The following is a 26,566-nucleotide window of genomic DNA, read 5'->3' on the forward strand; positions in this document are numbered from 1 at the left end:
TCCTACTACACAGTTTGCTGCAATCCATTTATGTGACCTTGGTTGATTCCGTTCCTGCTTCTCCTGTTCTGTCTGTGGAAGCTGCAGGTTCTTTGGGGGTGTGACAGGCTGTGTCACTGCCATTACTGCCTGCAGCTACAGGTCCATCCTGAGGGGTTTTTGAGATTGTAATAGGAATAGTTCACATCATGGAAATTTTAATGATAATTTTGTAATGTTATCTTAAATGCAGCTGATTCAACAAGTAAAATGACTGTTGCAGACATTAAGTTTTCAAGGGCTGAGATGAGTGCAGTGCTGTGGTTTGCATGATAAAATGGTACCAACATCGCCCCAGTTGTGGGTGTTTTCCAAAGTCCATCAAGACCTTTTTTCATCAAAACCTGCTGATGGCTTTGAGTTCTTGGGGGTGATTAATGCTGCAGCAGTAGCATCCAGACCTGTCTTCCTCTTAGAATCAAAGGATAGTTTGGGTTGGAAGGGACCTTCAAAGTCATCCAGTCCAACCCCCCTGCAATGAGCAGGGACATCTTCAACTAGATCAGGTTGCCCAGAAACCATATCAAGCCTGGCCTTGAATGTCTCCAGGGATGGAGCATCTGCTGCCTCTCTGGGCAACCAGAGATGAAGCTTCTCTTGATGAAGCTTATACCATAATGTCTGTGGCAAGGCTGATGCAGTAGAAAAACTTTGATCGTTCTGAAGATGGAAATGTTCCATGTGGAGACCGTCAGTGGGCACATCCTGAGAACAAATGCCCCCGTTTATCAGCAGAGGTGATGAGCAGAGAGGGGAAATGGTGTGAAATGGGCAGGTGCCCAGTGGAGGGGATCCATGTGTTGGGACTTCTGGTTCCTTCATGCACTGAGCCCTTGCAGGACTGTGCAAAGGCTGGCGTGGGTTGGCCAGGGTGCTGCGGGTCCCTTCTTTGAGGAAGCAGCAGGCATCACTGGTAGTAACTTGGTGAACCCAACTGTAAATACCGTAGCAACTGAGGTTGGGAGAACAGTGGCGGGTGGGACTGGAAATAAGTTTGGTTTCCTTTTTGAAAGCTTTCAGCGAGGGAATCTCTGAAGTAGTTCCTTCTCAGTTACTGCATGTGCTGGCGTGTTAAGACAGGCGCAGGAGCCCTCCCTTTGCTGCTGAGACTGTGCCACTGGATCCTCAGGAACAATGATTTATTTACTTGGATCAAATGCTAGGAATTCTCTTAACAACCAAGTGTTTTGTTACACCAGCCCCTTGAAAATGGATTTTATTTTTTTTAAATAATGCACCAAAAAGGATAAGGACGGCCTTGTTTAATGCTCTTCTGCTCCAATTATTCAGCTGCTTCCTGAGTAAATCTACGTGATATTGCAAGCACCTTTCCAAAGCGTCTCTCTTGACAGGAAGAGCTAAAGCCATTAATGTTGGCTTGGGAAAGCAAGTGTTCGGGTGAGCAAAGGGGGAAAACAAGTCATATTTCTTCCACAGCTTCATTGACTGAATTTTGCTGAAGGGGCTTTCGTGTCTCTGCTGCTGGATTGCAATAAAGCTGGGGCATTACTTTATCACTGAATGCAGTCTCAGAACTTCCTGTACGGTTTAAGCACGTAACTCCTTTTCTTTCCAAAGAGACAATGAGGACAGTGTGGAATTCAGCGCAAAAATGAGAATCTAACATAGCAATTTGTGGCTTTAGCGGGTAGCTGGCACCTCTCGGGGGGCTTTGATATCCTGGCAGAATGAGTATTTATTACTTCGCAGGTCTCACATTAAATAGTGTGGTGTAAAATGGCAGTGTCAACCCAAGTTAAGGCTCTGCTTCATTATGAGAGATTTCCCTGCAATAATCCTATACATCATACTTGTGTAGTCAGTGCAGAAATTACCAGGGGGACCACTCTTCACAAACGGCTGCTTCTTCAACATCATCATTGCTGAATCTTTGCTCCCTCATAAAAATTCCTCTCTTCCTGCCACAGATAATCTTTTTTGTTGCTTGTCTTTTATTTATTAGCATAACGGAGCAACAGCAGCGCTCCCCTTCTGAGGAGAAGGAAGGAGGTGTGGAAAAGACTTGTTTTCTAAGGACAGGATTGATGTACTTGCTGCAGAAGGGAGAAAGAGGCCGAGGGGAGCTGGGATGAGAGAAGCCTACATGCCTGATGCTGTCTAGAGTTGAGCTGGGTCACAGATGACTGGAAGGGGCTCATGCAGTTGATGGCATTGGTAAATTGAGAGGAGCTCCTGCAATGCTCATCATTAATATGCTGAATTGGTCTGTTCCAATTCTTCAGCCTCTGGGTAGATACAGTTCTGGACCTAGAAGAACTTTGGGACAGAAATATTTTATATGCTACATAAAACACAGGAAAGAGGAGAAAAAATAAATCCACGTTTATTTATGACTTCTCCAGGCCAAGGTCCTACCCCAGGCATGTCTGGACTTCTAAGCAGACTCACATGAGAAAAGAGCACCAGATCTGGGCTTGGGGACCTGGGCTGTGGGCCACTGGCCCGTGGTATCACCTCGGCCACTTCCCCCTTTGGTGCCATAGATCATAGCTGACCTTGTCTTTGTGCAGTACAGAGATTTACTGATGGGCTGGCTGGGGAAGATCCAGTGCTTCCAGGCCCCTTTTCTGGGGACTGTGCTTAGCTTGGGTTTAATTTTTGCCCAATCTCCAGCACCTCGATCAGAGCATAGGAGCATCAGAAATGAGTAAGGTAAACATTTGAAGCAATCCTTATCTGTATCGTTTTCTCCTCCATTCTGCTCCTTTTGAATTTGATCCAACGTTTGACTTAACACTGGATTTCCTGCCTTTTATGGCTCTCACTTAGAGCTTTAATAATATTTGATCTCTCTCTTTTTCTGAAGTTTTAATATACAGGACATGTATATTTCAGCTTTATGAATCTTTAGGGAGGCCTCAGTAAATGACTCTGCTTGAATGACCTTGGAGAGTAATTTAACTTCTTTTTCTCCCACTGCCCCTGCAGCCACCTTGCAGGCATAAAATATTAATGGTTTATAGTGGAGACAGACATTTAACTTTTAATAGCAAGGTGCAGAAGGGCTTCCCGTAAGACAGGGGGGACTTACTGGAATGTGCTGCCTTTCGTGTGTGGATTACCCTGACGCTGTGCCTGCAGTTACATGTGGATGTAGTTGCATTTGCATATTGCTGTGCTGTTCACTGTGGCTCTTGCCATACCTGTGGCATGCTCCTGTTGCAGTTGTGTAGCTGTGGCATTGCATGGACTTCTGGGTGTGATACACTGCTGCTGAAGGGTTTTTCCATTACGTTTCCAATTTCCGATTTCAATTTCCATTACAATTTCCAATACCTTGTATTTCTCCATGCGGAGGAGGGTGAAATGCAGAGCAGGTCTGACCCAGAGCGGGTAACTTCCTCCTCTGTTCATTGATGGTTTACGATACGGTGCTTGGCTAAGCTCAGGTCTCATTTCTGTTAAATACTGAACAGATAAGCCCTTGAGACAATTAAAATGGTTCATCTGGGGGACTTGGGGGCAGAGCAGGCATATCCTCTGTCTACTCCGCATCTCCCCAGTACTGTAGTTTCCCCATAATGGGAATGGGAGACCCCGCGATCACCCAGTCCAGTGCCCGTGCTGGTGTGCAGAGGAAGTTGTAGTTTATTCCATCTTTCACAGCAAGGTTGCTCTCATACATCTGTTCACCGAGGTGCCAGAACACCTCTGCCTTGTAATAAGCCTGCCATGCACTTTGTGTTGAAGTTGGTGAGATTGTGCTCTGAAATATTGGCTGCTGCTAATGGACCTGCTTTCATTTGACCTCCTTGTACTGCCTCATTTCAAGGACATCATTACTCTGAATATTTTCTGCTAGCATTCAGGGGAAGGTATTTTTACATATTCTCCTATCTGAGCACGGGCGCTTGTAACCGTCAGATCGAGTTAATTATTTCTAAAGCTTCAGTTTTGGCAGCTGAAGTTTAGCAGAGAGGTAATTTCTGTGATTGAGGAAGCTATTCCAGGAGACTAATGTTTAAGGACAAACCCTGAGTGCTGCTATTAGAAGGGAGGAGGCAGAATTCGGTTTGTGCGCACTGCGGTGTTCGGTCAGATACTGACCGACAGAAATGGCTGTTGGATGGTGTTGAGGGTGGTTCTTGGAGAGGTTTCTTCCTCTCTTGTCACTGCTAGTTCTGACACAAGAGCATGCTTAGGAAAGAGGGACTGGAAGCACCAGTTTTCCTTAATGGAAAGGGTTCTCATCATTATTTCTGAATGGAAGCTTGAGCAAGCATGCAAGGGTTTGGATGTGGCAACATGACAACATGGAGCTGCTTCTTTGCAGATGTCCTGGAGTCCGCCTCACCCATCTACCAGAGCATCTTTCATAAAGACAAATTTCAGAACAACCTTTTCCCTTTATAGCTAGAATATTCAGAAATTGGAGTTTAATGTTAATAATCAAGAATAATCCCAACTTGCAGCAAAGCTCTTCAAGCTTTACAGACAGATTTTTCAGACCTTGTTTTATTGTTTGCTAATGGGATATATATAATTTTCCAGCAGCTGTCGTGTGTGAAGGGGATGCCAGTTGTGTATAAATACAAGATTGGAAACAAATTCCCAGAAAGGCAGCTAATGAGGTCTGGAAAAGAAAATTACCATGGAAATAAATGTAGGAGATGATGAAGGCATCACTTGTATAAACACGCGTGGCTATACCGAGGAGGAAGGGAAACCGCATTCTCTTGGTAGTAGCTGAAAGTTAGGACAAGAAACTATTGCATACTTGTCACAGTAAGTTTTAAGCAATGCAGGAGGCTGTTAAGCAGCTGTGTTGATTCAATGTCAAATAGAGATGTTCAAGGGGGAAAAGGGCTGTGTGCTGCTCTGGGGGAGGCTAAGGATGAGACCTGTACTTCCTAGCCTGGGGGTGTGATCCTGTGGAGGTGGAGTGTAAATGAGGACAGGTTTTGGTCTGCTACTCAGACTCAGCCAGTGTACATGATGGAGCAGACTCCAGCTTGTTCTTGGCCTACTCTGCATGAGGAGTGGTAAACCCTTGGGTTTGTCTCTTGTAAGACACGCTTGCAGCATAAGCCTGGAGTCTGGTCAAAACCCTGCCGATGGAAATCCTGCCTTAGAGTGTATTATTTGGTTAAATTATGTCTTGGGTCTAGGTATTACTGCACAAGAGATTTTGGGGTTAGACTTTGGTAAGAATCCATGGTTTAGCATTAACTCTGGCTCTTTTTGGTGATGGGTGGTGATGCTGAATGCTAGAAATGGCCAAGAGCCGTGCCCTGCTTCAGGATGCTGCTGCACTTGGTGCTTGCTGTAGAGAGGATACAGGAAGGCCCTTGCTTAAAGAATTTAGAGCAGGTTTGAGGCTGGAGTTTAGGGACAAAGTGGCTTCTGTGGATTTGGCTTAAAGCCATTATGCTGCTTTTCGTGTATCTTGGACTTCATGCTAAATTAATATCTAGAGTAAATAAGCAGATGGTTCCACTAAGCTCTTTTCAACAAAGATTCTAGTCTTGCTGTCACCCTACTGCAACTGGAAGTTACCAAGTAAAACAGTCTTGACCGTGATAGTTCAGAATTGTTCTGTCTGCTAAAAAATGGGAAATGGCAGTTTCTGTCTGTAAATACCCAGAAGTACAGAAGTGGTGGACCCAGTTCCATCTTTCTGTAGGCCTTCTGTAACAAAGCAGTGCTTTTTCATAGTCTAAGCAAGAGCCAAGAACCCACAAAACAGTAAAAACGTTGACCCACCGCGTAAGCAGTCTGTGGAGCTGTAACTTTGGGCCGGGAGGGACGTTGCCATCATTCCAGGCTCATGCACACTTGAAAATGATCAAGTTACGATAGACATAATTAGAGCCTTCAGCCTCCTGTGTTGATGGATGCGGGGGGATGATGGGACAGGACAGGACGTGCTGCTCCCTGAGCTCTGGTCTGCTGTCATCCATCAGTGTCCTGTTCTGGAGGAGCTGGTGGGAAGAGCAGGGAACTGAGCTGCTGCCGAGCGCTAGCACCCAGGGGCCATTCATCACTTGATCAGTTCAGACTTTTGCCTGGAGGCAGCCGCCATTAGACCTGGTTTACCTTTCTCTGGGGGCTTTACCACCTCACCTTGTTACACAGCCCATCAGTTCCCTTCATCTCTGAAAGGGAGGCCGAAGAACCGTGCTTCTAAAGCTGTATTTCAACATTTGGGTGCCATTATTTGTTAGCAGCATTAAGTTGCAGTCTCCTGTAGAAACTCTGGTAACCTTCACATCCCACTGTGCTAAATGTGGAGCCAGAAAATAAGTCTTGGCTTCAAAGAACTTGCAGTTTCTGGTTCCTTTCTTCCTGAGGCTGCTTTGCATTTTGTTGTAATATCTAATTTTGTTGTGATTTTAACAAGTCTTCATGGAGCTGTCACTAATCCCAGCTTCCCTTTCCAAATCTTGTTTTCTCCCGAGTTTGTGTGACTTTTTGCTGCGCTGTGAAAGAGCCTTTGTAGAAAGTACAAAAACAAATGTGAAAAGCCAGGGAAGTGGGCTTCAAGTTGTCTTCAGAGGTGGCCCATGGGCTGGTTTGGTGGCAGCCAGTGTCACCTGCCTCACTGTGGTGTCTGACAGATGACTTGTGGATATGGTGCTCAACCTGGTAGGCGTCCCTTGGGACTTCAGAGGGGTGACTGTCTCCTTTCCACCTCTTTTCTAAAGACGCTTTTTCTTCAGGAGCCTGGCAGGCTGTCAGAGCAGGCACAGATATGTCCCTTCTTAATTCCTTAATGCCCAACTCATGTTTGATGGACGCATACCTGCAAGTAGTCCAGTAGCTGGCAAACAGTGCCAGGCTGTGAAGGAAGAGTCCATAGAAGAAAACAGGACAATCATGAACTTCTGTGTGTAGTCTGAATGTGGTTGAGGTTCAGTCTGACTCCAGTTGCCCCATAAGCTTAGCATCTTCCACTGTTAATGTGACATTGTAGATCTAGGCAGCGCAAGGGCGGTATCAGTTCAAATCGTCTTTCAGCTTCTTGGTCTGCAAAATTTTGGGGGCTGAATGTTTTGCAAACCTGCCCTTTGGCTTTCCAGCCTCATCTGTCAATAGAATCATAGAATAGTTAGGGTTGGAAAGGCCCATAAGATCATCCAGTTCCAACACCCCCCCCCATCATGGGATAGAGTCCAAATTTAATGGAACTTAAGTGCATTATTAGACTGACAGAGCCATGAGTTGTATCTGTGCGTGCAGCAATGGAAATGGTTGTTATTTATCTAGTAATAAATACAGTCTCCTTGTTATCAACACATCTAGCTCTGCCTGCACTGGAAAAAACAATCTCTGTAGCACTGATAGTAAAGCAGGATGGCTTTGGAGGAAATTGTAATAAAGCTGTAGTGGATTTCTTTGGGGGATTTGCAATGCAGCATTAGTAAGCTTCAATTGCATTAGCCATTCTTCTGTTGTGTTGAATTAGTGTTTGTTTGCTCCTGGATAGAATAAATATAATCGTGTTTGTTACCTTTTTTTGTTTGTATGACTGCAGCCAAATGTTATTTCCATAGTAAAAGTATTATGGAAAGTGCTTGCATGTAATCATTTTCAGTCCCAAGCACCACAGCTGATGGGCTGTGCTCCTGCAGCCCTGCTTCTCTGAGCTGTAACGAGACACACTTGTTCTGTTAGTTAACTTCCTTCTATTCAAGCAGTTTGCAGTGAGGCACTAAAGGCTCTTTTACTTTGGGGGGAGCCTTTTTCTTCCCATTTGCAAGTAGTCCACAGAATCTGCCTGTAGGCAGGACTGTTCCAGCCACTGGCACGTGTTGTGCGAGATGAAGGTTGGATGGAAGGTTTAGGCCAGGTTGGACACAGGGGCTTGGAGCAGCCTGCTGTAATGGAGGTGTCCCTGCCCATGGCAGGGGTTGGAGCTGGGTGAGCTTTAAGGTCCCTTCAGCCCAAACCATGCTGTGATTCTGTGTGACTCTGTGACCTCAGAAACATTTTGCAGTTGAAGCTGTAACGTGACTGTAGCTGCATTACAGTGAAGACTGAGCCCAGCTTCCTGTTCATGGCCATCTCCAGTGCTTTACAATTGCCTTTATGCACCATCTGCATTTTGCTCATCGCGGCAGGTAAAGATTTGCCTTTGGGCTGGAGAGGATTTTACTCAAAAAGTGAATATCTAAATTCTTTTCATGCCTTGAAAGCAAAATTTGCCTCCAAGTTGAGCCCTTCGCTTTTAAGTATATCTAACATGTGCATGTACATTGTGTATGTATATATGTAATCCCTGTCTGCGTACAGTCAGTTTAAGAAACTGATTCTCTGTAGTGGATGGGTACATGCATAAAAACCTGCTAAATTCAATAGGAATTCCTCATAGACCATTTTACCTGTTGAATTGCTCTGTTGTGATAGTTCAGAAACACATGTGGACTCATGAATCACTTCTTTCATTCAAGCGACTGCAATTAATCTAACAGAGATCCAAGAGAATCCGACCTAATGAGAGACTGAAATAACTGTGCAGAGAGCAGAGGAGTCTTACGAGATCCCCAATTAGTTTGGCTTTGTCTCCAATGGAGCTGAGTTGCTTGAATCAGCCAAGGATTTGGTTTACACTCCTTTAAGTATGAGCAGGAAAATGTCACATAAAAAATGAAGCAGTAAGAACAGTGTGAAGGCTCCTGCAAAAAACCCAGGCATCGATTTGGGTTTAGGCAGCAAATTTATCTGGGAGCAGCAGTAATTAAAGTTGATGTCAATGAGTGAAGTTTTGCTGCTGCATGGAAACACTTTCATCTTTTGATGGAATGCAGAAAAAGAAGGAAAAAGGGATAAGCAAGCTGTAAGTGATGAATTAATCAGATTTCCCTTCCGGCACCAGCTTCTGGAAGGAGTAAAGGCAGGTACCGCCGTTAACTGCGAGCCTGTGGGGTTGATTTGTTGCTCTTAGAGCTCAAGTTGAATTCTTTTCTTAGAAGATCAGTGTAGGTCCATTAAGAGAAAACAAGAAGGTGGCAGGGGTTTGAGACCAGAAGTGCTGTGACCTGGTTACATCAGGAGAGGGATTTACCCTTAAGCTGCATCCAGGAACTAAGACTGAGGTGAAATACCAGTTGGAGGAGTTCTTTCATTTTCAGTGCTACAGCCCTAGGACAGCAACGGTGGCGTTTGCTGCATGGGATGGATTTTGAGCAGACATCTCGTGTTCCATCATTTCCAGTGTCATGAGCTGGCCTGGGATCACCGGGTTCACTGAGTTTGTAGGGTCATGGTGTGTCTGAACGTGCCAGGAAGTTTTCCATGCTTCCCTTTCTAAAAGAACCTGTCCTCTTAAGCAGAAATGTGTTCCGTTTGGGAGAGAGGAGAGTATTGCCTCTCCTGCAGACAACAACTTGTTTAATTCTTTCCCTAGGGTTAGGACGGCCCATGAGCCTCACTGTGGATCTTAAAAACAAGCAGATGATGGACTTTGAAGCCTTGAAGGCGGTCTCTGCTCCATTTGATGGCAAGACACAAGCCTGACTGGTCCAAGAAGTTCATTTTTGTTGCTCGCAGACTGCTTTGTTACAGGGTGCTCCATAGTCAGGAGTCCCCAGGGATCTACATGTCAGCAGCCTGACACTTGCAAAGACGTGGAGTGACGTGGGAAGCTGATCTTGCTGCATTGCCTCAGCATCTGTGCTTCTGAAACAGACTTAAGATGCAGGTGTGTTCTTTCCATCCCTGCAGCATTTAGCAAGGAACAATAACTTGATCTAATTATTCATTTTCCTTGTAAAAGTCCATTGTGATGGGATGTCTCTAGCGACCGGAAAATGAGGTCTAGAGGTGCTTAAGTATACGTTGTTTAAGAGAATAGACATGCTCAAATAAGATGTTCAGAATTAATGGTACAGCTCTCATGATAATTTGAGTAGAGGCTTGGATGAAAAGTTAAAAATACAGGTGAAGTGAATAATAACACAGAGATATGAAGAGCTGCTGCAGTATGGCCCCAGTTGTACTGAAGGGAAGATGAATCTCTGAATAGTTGGAAAGCTTCAGTGTAATAAAGCCTATGAGGAAGGGGAAATCTCCTCAAGGCTGAGGTGGCAGAGCAGTGCTGCGGGTGCCAGGGCTTGGGCTGTGTCAGTTCTGTACCCTGGACAGTGCTGGTGACACTGAGCAGCTGAACCATAGAAGCTCAGAGCTCAGCTCCCTGCCCTGAGCTGGTGCTGGTGTGACCCTGGGTCTGTGACCTGCTCTCTGCAGCTCAGCTTGTTCGCCGGTGAAAAATGAACCAAAATGAGAATAGTTCAGGGGTGGGGGGAAGCAGCCTCAGTGATGCCCCTTTGTCTTTTGTCTGTTTGGGCTCACTGAGGCTGGTGTTTGACTGCATCCTGGTTCTGGACAGCATCAGGGCACGCGTGTGCCTTCAAGGTCATGCTTTAAATCCATTATCTCAAAGTATCACACTTGACATGATGTGATTTCAAGTGGAGCTCTTACCTCTAGTTGTGACCCTTGACTCTCCTACAGTCGGTTCCTGTCGCACCCACACGATGAATTGCTCATTGGTTTTGGGTTCTTCAAGAAGTGCTGTGGTCAAATTTGTGCTAATCAAATTGTGTAGACTGCTAACAACTGGATCTTCTGTCTGCAGAGATCTCCCCCTATTCCTGCATCTAGCTCACTTTCTGACGTTTTATTGATTTTTGTTTTTTTCCTTCCCCTTTCTTGCTGTCTGTGTGGATCCAAATTAAAGCAGGAATTGGGATTGTAAATAGATAATGGTGCGTGAATGCAGATTAATCAGTGCCATCTGTGTACAGTAATACTAATTGTGCCAAGGGACAAATAGCTGAGTGAACGGTATAAATATTTAATGCCTGAATCGAATGTGAAATACAAGAGGAAGAAAAGAAATAAAGAAAATAGTTTAGTTGAAAGCCGCACTTCATTGCTTTTCCTCAAAAGAGGCGTTTTGATGCCATTAACCTTTCTGTATTATGCAGTTACGGAGTTGGAGGAGCTGTGTTCAATGTGGAGATTTCAGTTAAGTAAATGATGCTTTAATGCTCTGGTTAAAACAATATTGGAAAGTGTTTGGGATAAAATCAGTTACTTCAGAGACATGTTTTTCACAGGCCATCTAAACTGGGAGGCAGCGTTCAGGATGAGGGGCTGGGGACAGGGTGAGGATTCAGAGCAGTGCCAGCACACAGAAGGGCTGTTCCTGATGCCTTTAGAGAGAAATGTGAAAAGCTAAAATCTGTTCTCTATCCACTGTGCATAGAATGAGCTTTAAGGGCAGGAGAAGATAGTCAGGCTTAGACACCAAGAAAAGAAGTGGTTTTAAATCCTCACTACCACTGCATTTCTCTGAGGCTGGTAAAGCAATGACTCTTCAAGCAGTGACAAGAGTTCCTGTCTTCTCTGAGCATCGCTTTCAGTGCGCTGGTTGCTTGACATTGGTGTCAAAGGCACTTGAAACTTGTTCAAGTTGACTGAATTTTTTACGGACCCTGCACTGTTGGGCATCCTCTGATGCGTTCTTCCTCATGCAAAGTGTTCTGTGTGGTTTGAATGGTAACTTCTGCTTTCAAGGATCTCTCATGGGTAGAGTGCAAGAGAAAGCCTCCAAAACAAGGTCCTTGTGGGGCTTGAATGAAGGCGTGAGTGAAATATGTTCAGGGGAAGGCTGTTCTAGAAATTCATGGAATCATAGAATCACAGAATAGTTAGGGTTGGAAAGGACCTAAAGATCATCCAGCTCCAACCCTGCTGCCATGGGCAGGGACACCTCACAGTAAACCATGCCACCCAAGGTTTCGTCCAACCTGGCCTTGAACACAGCCAGGGATGGAGCATTCACAACTGCCCTGGGCAACCCATTCCAGTGCCTCACCACCTTCACAGTAAGGAATTTCTTCCTTATATCCAATCTAAACTAAATTCCCAATCTCCAGGCCAGGGATGCAGGTGAGGAGCCTGGTTGTCACCTGTCCTTGCTGCCTCAGCATCCTGAGCTGGAAGCTCAATTCATCTCTTTCTCGAAGTGACTCCAAGACTAAAAAGATGCTCCATGTAAAACGGGTACGAAATTCCCATCAGTGAGTGTTGATTATTGATTGTACTGAAACAGTTCTTACATGGCTACTTAGTCATTCCACAGCCTCAGATTTCAGATAATGCGTTGCCATATTCAGGAAGCTGAATATTTAATCAAGTGATTCATATCTCCTGGTGATGGCAGCAAGGAAGGGGAGGAGGGGGGAAGTGGACATACAGAGGCTTGAGGAGTTTTTCAAATTACTGATAGACTTATTTAAGAAAGAGCAGAAGAAAAGTCTGGAATACTGACGACTGCAGTGGCAGGGCTCCAGAACAGAAGGGCTTTTATTTACATGACTCACTGGACTGTTAGAAATTCAATCATTTATTGAGCTAATGGTGGGTGCTGAAAATTCTGTGCACATAATGTAGCACAAAAGTGTGCTGGGGAATGCAGAAAGGAGTTTCGGCTTCTTTTAATGAGATCTGTGCATTTCTAGGTCTCTGTAACGTGGCTCCTCCTTCTTCTTGAAGCCAGCGAGGCAGCGTTGGGCTTATAAAGAAAAATGCTGTGACCTTGAGAAGTTGGCAGTGCAGACACTGTGTGCTCTGTGTCACGGCACAATCAGCATCCTCTCCAAGAGCTTGTCGCAGCCGTTGTCGTCATCTGCCTCTTTGTCTTGTGCTGCTGGGGTTTGGGAGTGCTACCTGGGGCTGCCTGGCATTATCCCCACGCCAGAGAGCCGGTAGCTCCTGCAGGAGACTTGGGGGGTTCCTCTGGGTTCGGTGGTTGCTGTTGGACTCTTGCCCACTGAGCATCCATCCCCTTTTATTTGAGATTCATCGACAGCAGCCCAGGGTATTTGCGTTCAGAGGCCATGCAGCTGCTTCAGTTCAACTGTGTTTATCTGTAGTTAAGTATTGCATTATCAATTAACCATAAATACTTCCTCATCATTATTTTAAAGCTGTGGGAGCCTCACGGTGAAAAGCTGGTAGTTAACTGCAGGTGAGCATGATGTTTTCCATTAAATGCCTAGCTCCAGCCATGTTAAGAAATAACATCATAGAATCCCAGCCTGGTTTGGGTTGGAAGGGCCCTTAAAGCTCATCCAGCTCCACGGGCAGGGACACCTTACACTAGAGTAGGTTGCTCCAAGCCCCATCCAACTTGGCACTCACAGATTAAATATTCCTTTTCCACTGCATAGAGATTTCCCCTCTTGGGGTGTATGGGAGGGTTTGGGGCTCAGTGCAGAGACAGAGCCTGAAGATACAGCTTTGCAAGCAGTAAAACTAGTCAAACAGTAAGGCCTTTATTCTCCTGAAGTAATTCTGTTAACTGGAATCAACTAAAAACCCAAACGATGCAAACCCCATGCTTCCACGTGTTGCATGGTCTATTTCCATGTGCTTGTTCCAGTGACTTCATTTGGGCTCCTGACACTTGCAGAGCTGCTCAGCTGCTGGGACCTCATCATTTAGCCTGGGCGCGTGGAAAAGAAAGCAGCTTCTTTCTCTTTGCCATCACTGTTGGTGTGTCTTGGGCTGTCCTTCAGTGCAAAAGCCTGTGTTGGGCGCTGGTGATCAGCAGGAGCTGGGATCTAAACTAGCTCCAAGTACCACAACCTGCAGCCTGGTGTTAATGATGAGCTGCTTCAGAAATAAAAGGGAGAAAAAGAGGAGTCTGTAAGACTAGAGCCATGGTGACCGTGGTGGGTTTGTGTGCTGAGTTTGAGCAGTGGTGTATATGGAATCTAGGACCTGGCAGGGATTTCTTGGCTGATTTGGTCCTTTCAAAAAGCTGACAGTGTCTTAAGCAAATGACATATGGTGCTGATGAAGGTTTCCATGCAGAAAACTCAGGGACCATTTTCCTTCACCCTAAATCTTCTCTATTTCTTTGTAACGGTGCAAAGTGAGTGCAGAGCGCTGTGGTTATCATTGATTATTTTACTCCACTCCTGCTTTTGCCTTTAGTAATTATTTTTGCTATTGCAAAGGTAGCAAGTTGTGCAATCCATTAATTTTTCTAATTGATTTTCAACGTGTTAATTGCGTCAGCTGGTGAGATTCAGGCACTTTGTGTATGCAGGATCCTTGGAAGTTAATATTGGACTGTTCATGTACCTAAAATGGAATGTGTGTGTAAGCCGATTACTGCAGGCCGCTCAATCACCTTCTCAAAAGGATATGTATATTTTAAACAAGCAGTGAAATTGAGGACAGAAGAGTCAAATTCTGCCTTATTCAGGCAAGTTAATTTTATTGTTTTCTAGTTTTTATATCAGGCAATTGAATTACTGGGTCCCCACAGTTAATAAAGTGAAATTTGCCTCTGCATACCTAAAGATTATATATGAAAGTTTGACTATTGATTCAGACTGAATAATAAAATAGCCTTTGGGGGTAAGAGTATTAAGTTGTCATAACAACCAGCCATGGTAACGTTCTCAGAATTGGTTTTAGGCATCCCAGGTTTGATCTCAGTCCAAAATATGTTTGTTTGAAGTAAGTCATTTGGAGAAGTTTCCCATGAAATTGGTTCAGCTGTCTTTGAGTTAGCCAGGGGTGGCGGGAGGCCACATGGAATCTGTTTTTACACCACCTTGTATTTCAGAAGGCTCTGCCAAATTGCGATGAAGATGATCAATAGAGGAACGAGCAGGAAGTCTTCAACAACTGAATGGTGTAAAGAATGTTCTCAGTCAGGTTTCATCTTGTGGCTGAATTCTGCACAATCATAGCACAAGGTTTAAAGCTGTACTGTAGGTGGCAGAGATGCATTAGTTATGCCGTGTAACCATCCCCACTGTCATTAACAAGCAGAGCAGGATGACGTTGTGGTTCATCTACATTAATCAGTGCTGCTGAGCACCATTCTGCCTCCCTGCTGATTGCCTTAGCAAAAGGCAAGTTCACCTTTGGAGGTGGTAGCTGAGCAAAGGACTTGTGGAATATTTCCGGGGCTGTCCATTCTGCTGTTGAAAATGTGTGGTAATAAAATCTGAAGTATCCTTTTGAATGGGGATAGATTTCCAGGATCCTTTTACCTTCATCTAAAGAAGCCTAGGTGTTGGGAAGCCAATAATTTTAAATTAAGTGACAGTCTGTCATTAAAACCTGAACTGGGCTTTCGTTAACAATAATAGGATTCCGTAATAGCTTTTGTCATGGCCGTGTTGTTCCCCTCGCTGTGGTTAATGGGACCATTTCAGACCTCAATTCAGAAGTGCTGTGCCTTAGGTAAACATTGTTCGGGGCTCAGACTTGGCATGTGACAGCTCAGCCAAGACTTAGGAGCTGGAGTTTAATAAAGCAAACAGCATAATACATTCTTTTAAAAGAAAGGTATAAAGGAAGCAGTTGCTGAAGGACTGCTAATGGGCTGGGGGGCTTTCCACCTCCTGTTTGATGGCTGTAATCTTCTCCACATTGGGATAGATCATAGAGCATTGCTTCTTGCTCCTTTGCCTTAGCAGGGAGGAATGGAAACGCCAGTAATTACAAATGTGTAACTGGCAGATGGGAAAACAAGCAAAGGAATGGGAAGGAAACAGCCGTGGGGTGTATGGGGTGTGTTCTTTGAGCGCATGGTTCTCATTCAGCATTTCCTGCATTCATTAGCAGGAGGTTACCTGGAATGAGAGGTATTTGGGGTGTAATTCTCAATCATAATGTTTGCCTGTTGGTGCTTTCTTGCAGGTTTACTGGGATGAATTTGCCTCCCCCTGTTATCAGCAGTAAAAACTGGCTGCGGCTTCACTTCACATCCGATGGCAACCACAGGCAGAAGGGGTTCAGCGCCCAGTATCAAGGTAAATGCTCACTGCCTGCTCTCACTGTTCACAGAGTGTGTTTAGCCAAACTTTTTCTCCCTAGGAATCTCCGGCTAACTTCCTGCATGATCCTTCTGTGCACTGGTTTCGTTTTCCAAGTGGGTATCCAGGCTTTGTTGTGAGGAGAGCTGCCATTGGCAGTACAAACACTTGAGAGCTGCAGGAATGTTCATCTTCACTGTACACTTTGTTGGTAGAGATGTTCCTTTATGTGCAGGTTTGTGGAAGGCTCGGTGTGGGACATGTGGAACAGATGAGGTGCTGTCTAGAGCCCCATAGACTGTGTCTGCATTTACATGCTGCTCAGGTGAGGGGGAACTGAGCCTGTGAATGAGGTGTAAACTGTTCTGCCTTTACTGGTCATCCCCAAAGGGTGGATTTCAGGATTAGGATCTTAAGATGCTGTTGAGGGAGAAAGATGCTTTGGCAGGAGTCAAGCAGAGAAAAGATCCTGTTGTGTTCTGAGGTTTGTAGCCAACCATGACCAAGTGCACATTGATGCAGCCTGTCTGGGACCAAATGGTCACTGAAACAGGGGGTTAGTGGATGCCTTCAACAGCTGACGCCATCCTGTCTGAGGACTCAGAAGGACTTTGTGGATGCAGCGTTGCTTCACGCAGGATCAGGGAGAGGGAAGGTGAAGCTGGGAAGGAGCAGGAATGACATCCAGTTCCTTATCCACCCTCCAGGGGTTTGTGTCAGTGCCGTTCAGCTTTCCTGAAAAGGAAGAAATAGGAATTTGATGAGAAGTGCCATAGCTATAGACCAGGATGTTAAAGGAGTAAAGTGGAAGAGAGAGGAGTTTCCTTTGCGAAATCTCCAAACCTGCCTTGTGTGGTCGTTCCCTGCTTGTTTAGACTTAGCAGTGTTGTCATGGCCCCAGCGTGGGCTTTACTCTATGAATCACTATTGCTATTTAACTTCCCTTGCTTTCCTTTAACATACAAACCACTTGAAATTCTAAGGAAAACCCCATTGGTTTTGCTGTGTAACAAGTGACTGTGCAGCCGATGGCTTTTGATGTGACATTTTCCTTTGCTGTCATGATTGCTGCTTTCTATTAAAACACCTGTCTGAATCATCCTTTTTTCTGAAATAGAACAGTAAAGATTGATGTTATAATTTCCTCTGATTAGGTAAATGTCAGAGGGTTCTAATCTAGCACAATCCTTGGAAACTGTTTTGTTGGTAATGAGCTGTGCTGCTGTGTTTTGAGCTTTGAAAAGATGTGCTTGAAAATGTGCTCTTGAAACGGCACTGAATAACCTCTGCCTCGCTGGTGAAGGGAATCTGACGCTGAGATCTTCACGCATGTGCTGGCTTTTGTGGAGTTTGTCAGGTTCTTTATGTTAGGGAAGATTTCAATACTTAAAACAAGAAGCAAACCGGGTATAAAGGCAGGATATGTGCAGTCAGGGACGCTGTGCCTGTAGAACATCAGAGATGCCAATGCCACTTCAAAACGTGATGTCCTTTTCATAGGAGCATGACCTTGCTTGACATAAGTATTTTAATGGAGATAAATACATCCAAAATAGCATGTGTAATACCATAGGAAATAGAGCAGCTAAAATGTGTTTCAGCAGTAGCACTGAAGCAAGCCCCAGCATTGTCCAAGAGAAAGAAGAGAGGCTTAGGATGAATCTGTCTGTTTTCCAAAGACATGTATGTACTTAATTTATCAACATTTTATACTGTCCTCTGCGACAGTATCTGGCTTTGCTGATAATCTATGAGAAAATAGTTTCCTTTCCAGCCTGTTTAATGTTGAGTGTTAGCTTTAGCAGAACGTAAGTTCTATTTCAGCTCTTCCTAGTCCTTCCCCTAATTTGGAAATCTCTTTGTGAATATAAAAGCAAGGTTAGATATAATCAGCCTGTATACAGGTTTTCTTTGCTCAATACAGTCAATTTGTTCCCTTCCAGGGAGAGTTAAAATAATCTTGCATTCCTGCAGATACTTCTTTCCCCATGCCCTGTAAAAGCAAATAAAATGGACTGTGGAGAAATCAGTGCATCGATCTCTTTTCTTTCCTCCCACTCCTTCTGCCTTCTTTCCCCCAGAGGTGGTGAGCAAACCTGCATGTGGTAAGAAAACAAGTTCGAAGTGCCTCACTGGGACCAGGTGACAGCACAGCCGGGTGTCCCCTGTCATCCCCCCATCACATAGTGATGAGGGGCTGTAAATGAGGCAATGAAAATGCTGCTGAATTTAAAGCCATGCTAAACATCTAAATAATGCTCTGGCTGCTGTAGTCCATGTCTCCACATATTTTATGACACTAGTTGGATCCAAGATTGCTTTTTAGCTGATTTACCAACACATAATTGCATCTGTTATTGATCTCCCCACCCCATTCCCTTCCCCTTCTGTCTCCCACACTCTGGTGGGAAAATGAATGTGGGCGAGTGTCACCCATAGCACAGTACAGAATACCCACAGGCCTGTCGCCCTGAGGAGCGCTCTGATGAACTATCTGTGGCACATACCCCACCACTTAAATGGCTTTTAAGGATATGTATGTATCTGTAAATATATATGCTTCATTTTTAACTGATCTCTCCATATCCATCTTGAATCACAGCTTAGGCTGCAAAGGGGTTATGGCTTATGCTGTGCAACCTTTTGGGTCTCTTGGGCAATCCTGAGAGAGGCAGAGATGGGAAAACTCTGGTGCTTGTTGTAGGCTCTGATTCCTGAAAAGCCATTGCTTAGGGTAGCTGGAGGAAGGCATAAATGAGGAGTTTCAAAGCGGATGCATTCGAGAATGTTTCTCTTCACCTTCATCTTGAGTAAGAATCCCTAAAAGCGACCTGCTGTAGTGTCCTACGTGATATAAAGGCCTGTAGGGACAGGCCAAGGGGAATGGCTTTAACCTGCCCGAGGGGAGACTGAGATGAGCTCTTAGGCAGAAGCTCTTCCCTGTGAGGGTGCTGAGGCGCTGGCCCAGGGTGCCCAGAGAAGCTGTGGCTGCCCCATCCCTGGCAGTGCTCAAGGCCAGGTTGGACACAGGGGCTTGGAGCAAGCTGCTCCAGTGGAAGGTGTCCCTGCCCGTGGCAGGGGTTGGAACTGGAGGAGCTTTAAGGTCCCTTCCAACCCAAACCACTCTCTGATCCTAAGATACTAAATCACCCCAAGGAGGAGGGAAAGAGATTCAGGCAAATCTGTATTTAATAGCAATCCCCAGCAAGGGGAACAGAGGTTCCTGGAATGGATTTTTGCTGAAATTCTGTTTTCCAAATTAAAAATAAATAAATGCCTCCTTAAATCCTCATTTAGAGCAACATGAAGTGGTTTAAAAGAAACAGCGCAGACTGCCTGCTCGCTGGAAAAGCTTTGTAATGTCATCTTTCAAACGTGGCAGGACGCTGAGTATTCCATTAGATCTATCAGATACGTGTGAGCAGCAAAAACCCTCCAGAAAACAGAGGAATTTCTGTTCATCCAGTTATCCTGACACAGTCCTTTGTAGTCATGTTCCACATTCAGATTTATAAACAAAATAGATTTTCATAAAGCAGAAATTCGAGGGCATAGAAGAGGAGAATTGTTCTTATTTATTATTGTAAAAAGCAGGTGATGTCGTATTCTGACTTGTTCTAATCTAAATTGAGTCATTTGTAAAGCTTGACTTTCATCATTACGTCTCCATGTTGCAAACAAAATGAGGGATTAAGAGGAGAGTATGTAGTGATCTCTCTTTATCAATTATTGTTCAAAGAGACACGATGCAATTAGGGGAGTATATACTTCATGGGTAATGCAGTTTAGTCTCTGTATTTTAGGATTGATCCTTAGTAATGAATGTCTGGTTTCTGCTGCTTGTTTTCATTATTGTTGGGTGTTTTGGAGCTGGGCTTTCCATTAGTCATGAACTCAGAGTGGGGCTCTGTCTGCTGGCAGGGTTCCAGAAGGCAGGAAGGAATATGGACTTTGTTATGAGTATGTCCTTATGAGAGTGTGCAATCCAGATGTATTGAAGCTGTGAACTCTGTGCCCATTGCCTTCTGCTGGACTGTGTGATGATGAGCAGCCCTCTGAAATCACTGCAGGTTGCTTTAGATTCTGCTGAGCGGTCCGTTCCCTGAGGACTGGAGCTGACCCTCCCAGGGATGCATTGCCCCATCCATGGGGTCGACATGGATACCTGGTGCAGGGCATAGACCCGTGATGGGAAAGCTTTCTGTGTCCTTTAAGGCTCAGGGTTACTTAATCATGCAGAAATCAGCAGCCCTGCACTTCTCTGTGTGTGGCTTGGGGAAACAATCACTGCTAATTGGATAATGGAATTTGGGATGGGAAGTTGGGAGAATATAAAAAATGGAGATTATTTTAATATAGCTGCTCTCTCACCAATTGTACCCCAAAGGACCTCACAGTGCAGGAAATTAGATGCTGCAGTCACAAGCCATTGTGCATCCTGCAACAGCTCAACTTTAGCCTTAGGTACTTGGGCTGGTCTGTGTTTTATTGACTGGGAGGGAGTACTGGCTGTGCCCGTGAGGTTATCCTTGTGCTTGTTTGGAAAGTGCCAGAGAATCTTTAACTGCAGTGTTATGGAGGATGAGCAGAGCAGGACCTCTTTATCCTGATGATGGTTCAAGTGCTGCGGAGTGTCTGTAAGAAGCACCCTGTAAACTCTTCCAGTCTAGTATTTTGTTGAGTTCCCCAGGACCCAGCAGTGAGCACTTGCAGCCCAGAACCCCCCCATGCCCTGGGCTGCATCCCCAGAGCGTGAGCAGCAGGACAAGGGAGGGGATTCTCCCCCTCTGCTCTGGGGAGACCCCCCGCCCACCCTGCAGTCCTGATCCAGCTCTCAGTCTGGAGCTATAATTGCTTTATTTAAAGAGAAAGCAGAAAGCTGTAACCAGACGATGACCAAAAAGCTCCAAGCTAGCATCTAGCTCCAAAAAGCATTACTTTAGGTAAGTTTCAAGGAATGATGCTTGACATCTCCCTGTCTGAAGTTCTGCAAACAGATGTTATAAACAGATTTTTTTCCCTTAAAGGCAAGAAAAGCATGATTAAAAACCCCTTGTTAGTTATATCAGTAATTTTCCTTGACAACTTTGTCTTAGAAATGAGCTAATTTAGGGATGAAAGTATGACAAGATAAAGAACAAGAAAAGAACAGTTTGAAGTGGAAGACAGGCTGGTTTTCTACATAGATAAGGACTGGCTCGTCAGAAAAAGGATCCTATAAAGTGGTTTGGACACCATGCTTTCTGCTGGGAAGTTGTTCTTTAACCACATTAACTTCAAACGTGCCAGTACAAATCCTGTGTGTTAGTAAGAAATACCCGTGTGCGTGCTGCAGGAAGCCACTGTCTGTCTCTGCCAGTGTCCAGATGGTTTTGACAGTGTGGGGTTTGTGCAGAACCCTCTTGTGTTGAGAAAGCCTCGGTAACAGCCAAGTCCAGATAATAAAAACAAATAGCTGCTTGGTTACATGGGGAATTTTCATGTTGGGAAGAAGGACAGGACTCCCCTGGTGATGGATGGATGGAAATCTCATTGCTACCCTCGTGTTTTCTCGTCTTCTGGATGATGTTTAAAGGGGATGGTCACAACAGGACCTCTGGAAGAGCCACGATGCAGATTTTATCATTGATGTGCCTGTGGCTACTAATAGCGGCTCCGTGAATTTACCCTTTGCCAATAATATGGTTTTAATATGGCTCTTCTTTTTCCTGCTGTCTTACTGCGTTTTTGAGGGTACTGTTCATGCAGATCATGTTTGCAGTCTTTAGGCTATGGGTGTTCATTTGAGCACTGTGTTCCCACAGAAGCAGAGGATGGCTTTACAGCACAATGTATGCATGGAATAACTGCATCAGTAGAACTGGGTGAAACCAGCTCAGTGTTTCATTCCCAGGATCCCTGAAGTTTCTTGGAAGTTCCCTTTTGTGTTTCCTGGGTTTAGTGTGTTCAGCAAAATGGCATTGTGACCTGGGGATGAGGGGGGTTGTGTCCCTCTTGTATTGCTCAGATTAGGTCAGCTTGGCTCAGATCCCCAAAGACACTAGTCCAGACCTAACATGGTGAATGCAGAGGAAACCCTAGTGGTTCTGAGGGGTTGGGATCAGTGGAGCTGTGAGGGAGGGATGCAGGATGTCCTGCAGCATATATAGCTGTTGCTTCTTTTTAAGTGATTCCTAAAGCTCAGCTAATTCTTTTTCTTGTCTTTATTTTTAATCTCTGTAGTCAAAAAGCAAATGGAGCTGAAGTCCAGAGGGGTGAAGCTGATGCCCAGCAAGGACAACAACCAGAAGACATCAGTGTGTAAGTTTTTTGGCTCCTCCTTACGCTGTCTCTCGGGTACTGATCTCCTTGAACATTTCATTTACTTTCCAGTAATCTCTAAAACTTTGTCACTCTTACAAGTTTTAATGCTTTTCCCTTTCTTCCCTCTGCATTCCTGCATTACTTCCTTCCAGTGCTCTATTCGCAAGCATATACTAACTCCTTGAAGTGGGAACAGAGGGGACTGGTGTGTGTGCATTTAATATATACTGTATGCTTCTTGCTCAAGGACAGGCTGGGGTCCATGACTTCTGTTGTCTTTTAGTGTGGAAAGTGTCAAAGCAAACGATATTGCAAAGTGAATTATCGGTACTGATGTAAAATGAGAAGCAGGGATAAGGAACCACACCAAAAAAGACCTATTGGAAAATCTAGAGGCAGTGGCAGTCTCTCTCTTTTTTCTTTTTGCATTTTGTGTCCCTGCAGAAAAATCAAACCACTGCTGTGCAGGAGCGCATGATACCAGTTGTTATGGTCTTTCTGTCACTTACTTCCAGTGTATTTAGTGGTTGGTGTGTTAGAGGCTTGCACAGAATGCCCCTTGGTCACTGCTGCATGTTCCTCTTGCAGGAAGTGAATCCATTAGGTCCCTTCATCTTTACTTCAGGTTCTTTTCAGATCAGAAGCAAGACTTGGAGTTTTGTCATGTGTGTGACTGTGGACAGGCCACTGGGCTGTTAAGGGGACTCTGGGATTGCACAGGAGGGGTCTGAATTAACTCAAGTTTTTGTTTTATATGAATTCAGAGAGGAGCAGAATGTAGCTGATTTGAAATCAGTTTGTAGAGGCGAGGATCTGATGGCTCGGTGTGTGCAGTTCGTTACATCCACCAAGAGGTACTGTTTGGACACCTCATTCGTTTGAATTTTGAATGCAAAAGCCAGTTAAGCGCTGTGGCTGAACTGGCTGGCGGAAATCAAAGCAGCTCCCTTGCAGGCCCACTTGAGAGTGCTTGTGAGCTCTGGGTTTTCAGGAGCGAGCCCAGTGAGGAGGCTGAAGAGCAGGGTGTAAATTGCCCAAAATCTCCAGTGCAGAAAACAGGCGAGGCACATTCAGAGGAAGTGAATTCCATTTTTAAGGAAAACCCTGTTTGCAAGATGCTCTGGTTGATGATGTGTTCTTGCCAAGAAGCAGCTCATTGTGATAAACATTGCAGTTCACTTCACTGACAATGAGATTCTGTTGGAAAATAGGACTGGCTCTGATTGTGTGGGCACGGGAGACAAAGGATGCGTTTGGAATGGGATATGTGCTGCCTGGGATATTGGATAATGTGGGGAATGGAGTCTTCACCGAGTGAGAAATGCTAGCCTGGTGTGGAGTCCTTGGTTTACTGTACACAAGTATTCTGGTATTGAGAACAGAGGATTCCTGGTTTCCCTTCTTGGGAATGCTCAGCTGGGTCCCTGTAGTGGTTTTACTGCTGCTAATGAGCATTCTTAATGACTGTCCCTGCAAGGGGCTCTAGGGAAAGGTGCTGAAGGCCAAGTAAGAGACAGACCGAGATTCCCTTTCTGGTGTATCCTGCTCTGTCCCAGTCGTGCTCTGCTTCTGAGGATAAAACTGTAGGAAGTTGGTGTTGTCTCTGCCCAGTTTATCCTCGCCCAATGGAGAGCAGGCTCCAGTCTTCAAAGCTGTCAATTCAGCATCTTGGGTAGTGCTAATCTTGTCATAGTTGATAAGGCAAAACAGAGCATAGGAAGGCAGCTTAGCCTGAAAGCTGTTAAGCTGTAATAATGGAGATGGTGATAGTGCTGTGGCCCAAATTCCTGGGGCTTGCCACAGCCCCTGTGCCTTCAGCTCATTCCATGCACACTGCTCTCAGCAAGGGCTGGGTTGTAAACCCGGATTAACCTCTATCTTGCACAGCCTTCTGCTATCACACTTCTGCCACAGTCAATTTTCAGCTTCAGAAATGCTGATTCCAGAGAAGATGGCTCCAGGAAATGGTTCGTTTTCAGAGAATGGAGCCCAAAATGTTCTCTCTTCCTTCCCCTCGCTCTTTAGATTTGCATGATGAGCCAGGCCCTTTCTCCAACTTCCATGAGCTTAGGCATCTGAGTAAGCACCAGAGACAATTCCACACGTGGGACAGGCTGATTAAAGACCCATGGAGCTCACTGGGGTTGCTCTGTTTCATTGGGCTCAAATACCAGAAAAGCAGGAATTTCTGTGTCTCTTGGTAATGGCCACAGCTGAGCTGTGCTCTGTTTTCAAGGACGTTCTTACCAGCAATGTTTTTCAGTGCTTTTCTCCCTTGAATAATCTGTGGTCACAGTAAGGCAGCTCTGTCCCCTGCAGGTCTTTCAAAGGACTTCTGTTTGCCTGGATGGACCTGGCCAGATTAAAGCCTGTGTGTTTTATGTGTCTGAATGGAGGCAACACAGCCACATATCAACTGTTGTACTGTTTCAGAAAATACATAAAAATACAGACTTTGGGGGGTACTGATTGTGCTGGGTTGCAAACGTGTTTATTTGAGATTGAAATCAAGTGCAATCTGTCACTGTTCACCATCCCTGACACGATTTGGACATCTTGCTTTAGTCATTTTTAGGGGAAAAATAATACAGCTCTGGAGAACAAGATAGGAGAAATAGTTTTAATTTTAGATAGCATTTAGCAGATCACTTCTTTCACTGCATGCAGTGTGTAGATGTGCATATTACAGGGCACACCGTGGAAAAAACATGGTGCTTTGCTTAACCAAACAGCATCACTGTTGCTTTTCTGACCTTTGAAGGAGGCGTACCCGAAGATGCGCTGCTGGGTGTTACTGGAAGGGGTTGTACGAAGCAGGGCAGGATCTGTGTATATTCAGATTAATCAACATTTATTTTAAATGTGCAAATGCAAAGTCAGTTTGGAAGTGTTGATCCCTTGTAGTTCTCAGCAAAGTGTATGGTAGGTTCTAGGTACTCAGCACTGCAGCAATGAGTACTGAGCCATGGAAGAGCCAGCCTGGGGTTCTGAGCACAGCTTTGAGAGGAGCTGTGTGTGGTTTGAGTAGGGCAGTGCTGGACACGCAGTCTTTGCAAATGGTCTGTGAAATCTGAAGGGCTGTAAATGTTTTTGGAGGTGCCTACTTCTGTGTGGAGATTGCAGCAAGATGTGAAATAAGGGCTCGGAATTCCCCAGGTGAAAACATTCCAGCTGCATTTCCAGCAGGGCATAGTCTTCTCTAGCATTAGGGCGTCATAGCCCAAGTCTGTCCCCTTTTCACTCTTGCTTATCACTAGACACATGAGTATTTAACGTCTGGATCAGTATCACTGAGGCCTGGAAATGTTTAAGACCTGGTCGATGGGTGCAGAATGACCTTCCTGGATCGAAAGGGCAGCAAGCCCGTCCTTGGGGTGAGCACACTGTCAGTGGGTCACCTCTTCTGCTTTTAGGGCTGAATTTTGTAACCCATTAACTTGACCTGATGTTTGCATGGGATAACCACCATCCTCAGTGTGATCATAACGATGACCAGTTAAAACAGCTAACTACTGCCACAGTCCTTCCCTCTTCCTCCCCATGCCAGTAGAAAAGCTCACTGCCTTTCCCTGTATTTCTCATGCTGAGAAACGTGGAGTCTTTGTAAAACCTTTTTTAGATGCTGCTTCAGTTTGTAGTTGATATTTTACAGTCCTAAATTCAATAAAAAATTGTCCCTTGGGACTCTGTAAGTGAACTTTCTTTATTAACATGGAGAGATGCAGACAACTAAAGAAGGTTCTCAGTTCTTCTAACAGATGGAGTAAATCACTGTGCCAAACACTGCAATCATAACTGGCTGTTAGGGAATGCATGATGAGAAAGAGGTTGTTGAAAAACTCAGGAGGAGAATGAAGGGTTGGAAAAGTAGTTCTATGGCTTGGGGGAAAGAATCCTTGAGCCTATAATGGAGAAATTGAGCTGTTCATCACAGTTTTTAAGAGCTATTGTTTTTCCTAGTAACCTTGAAGAATTCATTTTGGAGTGCTCCAGCCCAGGCATTGATCAGTCAAACCTTCAGGAAGATGAACACAGTACTGACAGCAAGTTCTCAGCATAACAAATACCTTTTATAACCTTTGGTTTAGTTATATTTGTGTGTGTGTGTGTTTAAAACAAAAGATAGAACAAATAAGTGACCATCTAATCCATCTCCTCCCTTTCTTTTGCTCTCCTGTACAAATAAAATGTCCGAACTATCCCAACTGGACAATGGAGATATCTTTCCTTTCCCCCTTGCTCTGTTTTATCTTAACTGTTCTCTGGTTTATCTACATGTGTTATATCGATATTAATATAATGCTAGCTAATGAGAGGAGAACTGGTTTTAGTCTTTGGAGATGCAGTTGGCAACTGACAGCCTGCCTGTGGGGTTGGGTGGTCATCTGTAGCCTTGCTTCCTCCCAAAGCTTGAA

The 26,566-nt window shown here is 44.8% G+C and overlaps 1 protein-coding gene across 1 annotated transcript in view; it reads left to right on the forward strand.

Annotated features, from left to right (window-relative positions):
- The window catches only part of CSMD2 (CUB and Sushi multiple domains 2), a gene marked incomplete at both ends in the record, with an annotated part of 259,384 nt that overhangs the window by 94,963 nt on the left and 137,855 nt on the right, over positions 1–26,566 (forward strand). Inside the window, 2 exons of the mRNA XM_080632482.1 lie at positions 15,733–15,845; positions 22,071–22,148. Coding sequence (XP_080488608.1) covers positions 15,733–15,845; positions 22,071–22,148 — 191 coding nt within the window. The remainder of the gene's footprint in view (positions 1–15,732; positions 15,846–22,070; positions 22,149–26,566) is intronic.

Source organism: Psittacula echo (genome assembly GCF_963264785.1).
Source record: "Psittacula echo genome assembly, chromosome: 21".
In the NCBI taxonomy this organism is placed as follows: domain Eukaryota; kingdom Metazoa; phylum Chordata; class Aves; order Psittaciformes; family Psittacidae; genus Psittacula; species Psittacula echo.